This window comes from Merops nubicus, unplaced genomic scaffold (assembly GCF_000691845.1).
Source record: "Merops nubicus isolate BGI_N331 unplaced genomic scaffold, ASM69184v1 scaffold50616, whole genome shotgun sequence".
NCBI lineage: Eukaryota > Metazoa > Chordata > Aves > Coraciiformes > Meropidae > Merops > Merops nubicus.
Window position 1 is genome coordinate 1 of NW_008615298.1, and position 9,426 is coordinate 9,426.

At 36.9% G+C, this 9,426-nt stretch overlaps 1 protein-coding gene across 1 annotated transcript; it reads right to left on the reverse strand.

The window, feature by feature from the left end:
- Window positions 1-370: 370 nt before the first annotated feature.
- TGDS (TDP-glucose 4,6-dehydratase) lies at window positions 371-9,009 on the reverse strand (the record flags this gene model as incomplete). The annotated part of the gene is made up of 8 exons (XM_008942466.1): window positions 371-536; window positions 808-851; window positions 2,491-2,550; window positions 3,370-3,468; window positions 5,015-5,157; window positions 6,165-6,255; window positions 8,468-8,536; window positions 8,943-9,009. Coding segments are annotated over 8 exons (739 nt in total), but the record flags the coding sequence as incomplete, so codon positions are not given.
- Window positions 9,010-9,426: the final 417 nt, after the last annotated feature.

Genomic DNA, 9,426 nt, shown 5'->3' on the forward strand with positions numbered 1-9,426 from the left:
AAAACTACTTAGAACAATTCCAATATTTGTCTCCTTCATCCAAACACTGATTCATCATTCAAAATCAAATTGTTAAATATTTAGTGACACATTCTCAGACTAAAACTGAAGCAGTAGCATGAAAAAAACCCTATCAAGTCCTATTTAATCATTATGCCAGTTATATCCCAGACAAGATAACTGATAGAGCAGTGCCACACAACAGCCTGTACTGCAAACTTACACAGTACAGCTGCCACAGAGAGGGCTGCTACAATTATCTTTGAAGACCCACCACAGGCCAAAGCTCTCAGAATTACAAAAGGTTTACAGCAGAATTGCTCGTATGTGCAATGACTGGTAAAGAAATGCAATGTAACTGTTTACTCACTAAATGGATTAACTCCTTAGCAAGCTGGGCAATGGACATCTCAAAGCTAGTTCCAATGTTATAAATTTCACCTGGCTTCCCTTCCTTCAGGACAGTAAGGAATGCTTCGACCACATCAGTTGCATAAAGGAAATTCCTTCTTTGAAGTCCAGAACCATGAATACAGCTTAAAAAACAGGAAAAGCCAAGAAATTCTTGTTAATCCTTAAACAGAAGCATTAAATTTCTTAGACTGTTTTAAGCACTTTTGCTGTTAGCTGTTACCTGACAGTACCATAAGTAGCTAACATTAAAACAATCCTTTTAAGGTAATCCTATTATTAAAATAAGCAATTCATAGTTTTGAAATTATTATTTTACAAACTACACCATGTATTTACAACTGTAATTACAGTTTTATAGCACAAATAGCAGAAATGAAAAAGCAGATTACATACCATTTTCTGTTCTGTTGCAACAAAGATATAAACTTTGGAATAACCTAAGAAATTGAACAAAAAAATGTTACTCCACTATTTTAGAAGCAGTTATCCCACTAAGAACATGTGGCTTGACCAGAAAGTATCATTAAGTGTTTTAATAAGACCTTTTGGCTATATTTTTAAGTTTTCTTAAGTCTAATCAAAGAACAAACCAAGCCTAGAAACTGCAGGGACTTTTTATCCAAGAGTAGATGCCTCCACTTGTGTTGTAAATCTTATCTTTGTGGTCAACCATTACAAATTAGTTACAAGCATAACATTTTTACAAAAGAAAATGGTCCCATTAATTTTCCACACACAGGAGTGCACTACAATCTAACTAGGGAACTATTGCAAGCAGTTTAGAAGATGGTTTAAACATCCAGCAAGTTGCAGTAAATCTATAGGCAAGAAGCAGGAGGCATTAAGATAGTTACATTTGGAAGAAAACCAACAGAAAGTTTCAAGATAAGTACACAAAGATCAAGTGACAGCCACTAGCTTGCAGCATAAAGAGTTACAATATTATGTTCAGTTAAAGGATAGATCCATTCATCATGTTCCAGGAACTTCAGAGGAGTTGTCCCTGGTAAGTTTTTAAACTGAAGCTATTAGGAAGCTATTCTAATGCTTTGACTTTTCTTAACTTACTACTCTAAATTTAGGTACAGACACTAGGTAAAACTAAAGATCTATCTAGCCTCATGTTGTGTTCTTCACAGTAACTAGAAGTCATTTGAGGAAGAATATAGCTAAGCTGAAAGCAAGGAAATAGTGATAGATTCCCCCAAATACAACCCAATCATCATGCAAGCTATAGCCAGACATTTCCCAAGCCACAGGCCAGTGAAAAACATTAAAAAATATTGTTCATCTACCTGCAATAAGAGGGAAAAGTAAACTTGCAAAAATCTCCCCAACACAAAAAGCAATTCAAGTGAAACAATACCTCACTACAACTGCAAAATATAGCTTATGGTTCACACAAACTCCAAAGGGTGGTTATCACTACCATTCCACCACTGTACCTCCACACACCAGCTCAGCAGAACTTGGTTTTGCCTGCAAAGGCATCTCCCTCTCACTAATAACCTTTTAAATAGCTACCCTGCAAGGTATGTATGGACATATGCAGTGACCAAGTCGCTCTGCACCACTTCTCACCATGTATTTTAACTTCAAAATTCTATTTTCTGTACAGGTTTGAACATTTTTCTAAACCAGATATACTGCTTGCCCACAATTTACTTGGTTAAATACTTACTTCTGTTACTGAACATTCCATAAGTTTATGATGCCAAATTACATTAACTCACATGTCATGTGCTGTAATTTGTAGGGCAGACATAGGGCAGTTGGAAAAATTGCAGAACAAAGTCATTGCAGTAAAATTTATATAAATAGCTAGAAATCTCTACTTGGTCCTTTAGTGACAACCAAAAAACGTGCTCATTGTGCTGATAGTTAGACATGCTAGTGTGAGATCAAAATACTTAATACACCTGCAAGACAATGTTTCTGGAGGTTTGTTTGTTTGTTTTTTTTTTCCCTCTCCCCAGAGGTCAGACAGTCAGTCCATTCTTCTGGCCAAAACATATGTAATATCACTACAGCCCAAAATTATGGTATACTGAAGCTCAAGGTACAGGTTTAACTTACTTTTTCTGGATACTGGTGTGGTCCATAAACATTACTGCTCCGTGTGATAACAACTGGGAACTTAAGAACATTAAACACGAATGTGAATACATAATATATACCAGTAAAAATCTGTAGGCTTCTTGCTGATCAGTAAATAATAAGCTGTCACACTCACAGTGCTTATCAAAGAATCTGCAAGCCCTTACAAACATGAACTAATTAAGCTATTCATACTTCTGTCAAACAGGCAAGGGCCTCCAGCCTTCTCAGTCTGTTGGAAGCACCACAAGTGAAAGATATTTTGTCATCTCTCAGCCTTGCTGTGGAACCACCATCTGACATTACATACATGTGTCTGGTTGATTGAAGACTGGTCTACTACTAATTCCACAAAAATGTTTCACCGTCATTAGGCTCTTATTCAAGTCAGCTTTAGCAAAAACATTGTAGAAGGGCATGTCAAGAGCAAAACACTGAAGTATTGTTTAAACAAAAACATTTAAAATTTTCAAATCTGAGTAACTGAAATGGGTTTTTCCTTTTTTTTCTTTCATTATAAGCATAGTTTTAATACAATTCAAACTGATATTCTACTTCTGTATAATCAGATCTCCTTCAAGCCTAATGTTGTTATTTTTTTAAATGTCCTCTGACCATATTATCAAAGAAAATATTTAGATATTACAGTTCAGATTTTGAAAAGAATTCTGAAACATTTGGCCTCTCTCCACTGCCTGGCTGTGTATCTCCACCACCAAGTGGCAGGCATCTTGACACCTCTTCAGTAAAGAAATGGCACTGTGTATATTAGCACTGATTTTAATTTTATACTCCTACATACGTAATACAGACTCTTAAGTATGAGCTTTGGAGTTTTTGAAGCTTGCATCAACTTACTTGGTACCTTTCCCAGTAAGACTGAACAAAACACTCTGCAGCTGCTTTAGACGAGGCATAGGGATTTGTTGGACGTTTTGGTGAGGATTCATCAAATTCCTAAGATAAAAAATGTGCATTACTCAGTTTCTTTTGCTCAGGTAAGTCTTAAAAGTCACACAAGCTGCAGGTGCAACTAAAATAAAAATCACTCATTATCCAAGCACACCAGTCTAAGAAAGTCATCCTTCCACTTACAGCAGGAGACCAGTAACAAAAGACAGTACCAACAGCAATATTTTTGTACTTCTAGCAGGGCAAGTCACAGCAGCAGGTCCTTAGATTTTTATCTTGTAAAATCACCATTGCCACAGGGAGGTTCAATACTTTTCAGGCTCATATTGCTTCAGAGTGCCACTGCACCACCACTAGTAAAATGACCTTTCAGTCCTAAATAAAATGGGTCCATACTCCATTTTCTATCAAATTTATTTCTATGAGAGTAGAATTGCAGCCTAAAGCCCTCCAAAGCAAGGCTTCAACTGTTCTGACCTGTTCCAGAACAGGCAACTTCATGCCTAACCTGCCACTTCTGTCTATTGCTCACTGGAAAAAAAAAAAAAAAACAAAAAAACAAAAACACCCAAGCAATAATGAACCAAAGAAACGAGAGATTTTACACTGGTTGAGATGCAATTTGTAACAAACACCTTAACAGGTGACTAAAAGACTCACTGTTCTTGCCTGACCTCTGTCTCTAAAATTAACTTATCCCCATTTACCTTCTGACCTTCCCCCTTCCAATCTCTCTTCAAGAACTACTACTATGATTCACAAAGCAAATGAAAACCATATCAAAATGCTCATTTAAACAGCCAGAGGCAGACAAAGTTCACTTGTGATCTTGTCTCAGCCAAATCACTGTTCTACATACAGGAAAACACTTTGCCTTAGGTATCATAAGTCTACAGACTGAAGTTTTGTTGCAACAGTAAGAAAGTGCACATGACTTTTCTGAAATACATTAGTATTTTCACAGATATCAGTATGGCATGAGACTCCTTGGCTGTTATTTATGCCTTTAGAATGACAAGCATTCATAATCTGTCTTTTTACTGAGCTAAATTACATTTCCTGAGTTAAGGTCAGGCATAAATTAGCAAGAATGAAAAAGATTACCATAAGTCAATGAGAAACATCTGCATATTTCTTCCAGTAATACAGGAACTGTTTCCCATTTGAACTGTCAGTACCTACAGTTCTGTTTGTATTTTAGCTGGGGTATAAAGCAGTTCATAGTCAAGGCAGAGCAGGAAAAACGTTTTTTTAAAAAAGGAGATCATCATGCTGTTCATATGACTGAAGTCTCATGAATGTTCTCTAAGGCAAATTTCGTTTAATATAGTCCTTTGATGCTACCTCTGAGTAATCAGTATTAATGACCTAAAGCAGCGAGATGTGTAACACATGTTCAATATAAAACATGCTACAAAAAAAGACAAGTTTTGATACTTAGCTTTCTAAAAACAACCAGTGCTTGTTTACAAGTTCCAGTATTGTGAGACACAGCTCAAAAGCCATACATTTACAGGGGCCAAGGAAAGTCAGAGTCATTTTGTTAAAAGCAGGTGAAGCTAGAAGGACCCTCGTGCACTCTCAGACTCACCCCATCAGTGCTGCCTCCATACACTTCATCTGTACTAACGTAGACAAACTTCTCCACGTTGGCCTCATGTGCAGCAGCAACCAGCACGTTAGTGCCATACACATTCACATAAGTGAACTCCAGGGCACGCCAAAATGAGAGATCTACATTGAAAAAAATCCAGACAATTCTGCTTACGTGTAGGCAAGATGTGGCTTCCTACTGAACCATACTATTAGAGGTTGCAACATAGACTGGGGCTTTATCACAAGTTCTTTGACTGTCATATATCAAGGTCATTATTCAATGAAGGCACTTTTTACACTTACCTGAAGACAAAAATCCTTGCTCTCAACAAGTGACTGGAATGAGGAGCTAAAGCTTATTAGCTTTTGCTGCTTCTCTTTGAAAATGGCATTATCTAACTAAGTGGCAGCATAACTACTTCCCCTCTCACTAGGAAGGGTCAAGCTCAGTAGGAAAAGTTACTATTCTAAGGCAGCTGTAAGGTGCAGTAACACAGAGTAACAAATTAACCACTGTTAATGAACTAGCACCTCTTAATTCTTAGCGCTGTCCCACTGACCTCACGACTTCAGGCAATCACAACTGACAATTTTGCCAAGTATTTTCCTGAAGAATTCATTGAGGATTTCTTCTCATGATGAAAGGAGTATTAATCACTCACACCACCATTAATGGTGTTACTAGTGGTAATCCCAAATAGGCACTTAAGTGTAAATCATTCTCTCTCTGTTTATAATCCAGGTAGGATTCTGAAGGGAACTTTGCTTAATCCTTCAGCTCTACACTATTTTTCCTGCAAGGTTGGAGCAAATCAAAACTAAAGACTACATAAAAACTCTTCTTCTGTTGAATTCATGACTCCATCAGTACACTGTCAGTCACATGGACAGAGAGAATTAAAAAAATTGAGAAAAAAAAAAACAAGCATTATAATTTATGCACTATCAAAACAGACAACAGTCAGATGAAGTAGTTTAATTTAAGGCTGTGAACCCCTTAAAAGGCCACCAAATCTTGAATCATGTTGTTTGCATAGACAAACTGTATCTGCTTTGTAGGAAGAGAAGAGACAAAAAAAAAAAAACAGTATATATTTCAAAGAAATATACTCATGGAAAATACCAAAACATTCAACAGTGCTCACCTACATGTGTTTGGGCTGCAAAATGAAGGACAATATCTATTTTCTCAGTTTCAAAGAGCTGTTTTATAAAATCAGGTTCACAAATATCTCCCTAAAGAGAACAAAAAAAAAGTTAACAGGTTATTTTTGATAGAAAACATTAAGCTTTCATTTTTACCAAGCATCACAAAGTATTACAAAGGAAGCACAGGATAGAGAGCACTACCAACTGAGTTTGGGGCAATTTATCAACGCCAGGCCTAACACAAGACCAGATATAAGTTTCAAACATTTTGAGCAACAGCCCTAGCAAACCTTATTTTACTATTTATATTACTACTTAACATCAGAAACAGCATTGCCCCCAAAATATACACAACAGAAGCCCAGCGTGTAGCCCGAATGCTGAGGTGGGAACAAGTTCCCACAGCAAACAAGAGTTGCTGGAGTCTTGGCTATCAGACAGTGACACCTAGTGACATTTTAGAAGAAAGTGGATTTCTACTTCTGTCAAAATACCAGGATTTGGGGTTTTGTTGTTTGTTCTGGTAATTTCTAAATATATCACTTTAAAAAAAATAAAAGTCAGGCATCATCACACAGCCCATTCTTTAATTTGACAGAGAAGCAACAGCAGCTTTTAAAGGTAAACACAAGCTGAGAAAAAGCTTTTGATAATTATCTGTCAGCTCAACTTAAAATAGACCTGAGAAGAAGGGATGTCCTGGGAAAGATGACTTTTGTATTTTCACTAAGAAAGCAATTAACTAAAAACAGTTCAAATGCACCTAGGTTTTAAGAAGATCTCAAGGTACAATTCTGAACAACAGTCTCAAAGCACTTCCATATGTCAGAAGTGTGAGGAAGATGAGCTGGTTTTCCTATTTTCCAACCCTGAACAGAACTGAAACACTACAGTAAACAGTTCAGGTTCACACATTATTTTGAACTAAGTAAAGTCAACAACTGTGAACTGAAACTCAAACTCACTATGTATCTGTGCTGAGCAATAACAGAAACTGATAAAAGTGTATCTTTCATACAGCCCCTTAGACAAATTTGCTAAACGTCCACTTCCCTACCCTCCAAAACAGGCTCCTTTTCTACAGCACCAGTACAGTATTTATCCTTCCTGCTCTCTCCTAAGGCCAGTAACACCACTGCAGCTCTCAGAGGGCTTGTTCATCACAGATTTTTTTTTTCCCAGTGCATTTTTTCCTATCAGTGTAAACTGCTTGGCTTCATACCAGCTGCATACTGAGCTGTGAACAACCTTCCTAAAAAAAAAAAAAAAGGAAAGCAAAAATCCCAAATACCAAAAAGTTAGAATTAAATACACTGGTGTAAGTTTTGTGAGGACACATTCCTAGTCTAGCTCAGAAGCACCCACATAATTCCTTACTACCATCCCCCTCCTTCCAGTAGGGATCTGACGGTACACAGGACACCTTCTATAACTCCATGCTGTCCCCAGCAATTAGATGTTAATTTATATCCAAGTAATGAGGCTTCTCTACAACATTCTTACATATTTTATCATATGCCACCAAAAACATTAGGAAAAACACTCAAAAACCCAATTTGGTCATACATTTGCTTAGCAGATATCCCCTCTCATCCAACTTTTATGCCAACAGCTCAGTGATAATCACTTACTGAAATAAAGAGGGAAGTTCTAACACAGACAGCCACTGGGGTCACCAAAAAGGTGATGACAAGTTCAGTTCCCAATGTTGCCTGAATCCAAGGGAGATGTCTACCTTCCATCTACCACCTCTGACTAAGTTGCCCCCAAGGTGCTATTTCAGAAGATTAAGGTATATGTATTTCTCTGATGCCCTGCAACCTCAGCCAGCCCAGACAGCCCAACCAGCACCAGTACTGACTCTCACATGGGTAAGAACCTCAGCACACAAACCCAGCAAGTCACAATCTTTATATGAACAGCAAACCTAAACCCATCCCCTGTCTGAAGATAAGGCTGTGGAAACAGTAAATCAGTTTAACAGGCAAAATTTTCCAGAGAAAAGGAACACCTTGAATGTTCCACCCACTTTGTGGATGAAATATGAAGTCTGTTAATAAGGCAAACAAAGCAAATGTTGTTATGTCCATCTGACTGTTGCATACATTAGCATATTACACACACTAACTCATTCTTGACAGTGAATTAGTAGAAATAATTTCCCCTTTACCATAAATGGAAGCAGTAGCTTCTAGTTTGGAGAGCTCCAAAAACCACATTACCTTGATACAAATGCATTAAAAAAAAAAAAAAAAAATCAGTAAAAAGTCAAGTTTCCTAGAAGAGAAGGCTTTATCACCTGGATAAACTTGTAGTTTTTCTTCTCAGAGACAGTTTCAAGGTTCTTCAAGCTTGCACAGTAGTCGAGCTAAAAAGAAATACCCACAAAATATCACTGAATAGGGTCTGTCAAAGTAAATAAGCTAACTCAGATCCAACTGAATCATTAGAAAGTTTGAGAAAAAAGTAAAAACTACTTTCAACAGAGAAGCTGTTTTGCAAGCAGACAGTGAAGCTTTAAAAACAGAAAACTCTGAAAGATATTCTAAGGACAAAAGATCTTAAAAAGAAGTTTAGAACTTCAAAAACTTCCTTTTTTTCTGCATTTGTTGAGGGAGGGCACAGTGCTGTAGGGATAAACAGCAGTTGAAGGGTTTTGTTTGCATAAGAACAAACAGGTAGTCAAATAAGTAACAATCTATAGAAAATGCTATAGACTGCATTAAAAAAAATGTAAACAGTTTTCATATCAAGAATGAAAATAAACTACTTACCTTATCTAGATTTATAATCAGATAGTGTGGATAGTTTGTCACAAGAGAGACTACAACATGTGAAGCACTGCAGGGAGGAAAAAAAAAACATTTATATAGTTGGCTTTAAGGTAACAGAGAGATGACAAATTACAAAAAAGATTAGCAACATCAAAAAACTTCAGTGGAAGAGAGGGCTGTACTCAAAACAAGAGAAATATGAACTTAGATGTATTTTAGGACACATCAACATTATTCCACTGATAGTGTCCGTAACTGCATACTGTTATGAAACTAGAAAACAGATTAAAAGTTAATGTTGTAACAAAAGAAAGCAGCACTGCTCACAAACACCTAAAACACACCAAACAGTTATACACTACATTCAAGTACCATTCTACAATACTTCTATACTTTTAAGTCTATATATTAGGCAGAACTAAGCAGTCACCTGCCCTAAATCACAATACTGACTCTCAACACTCAACTCCCCACAAGTGCTCTA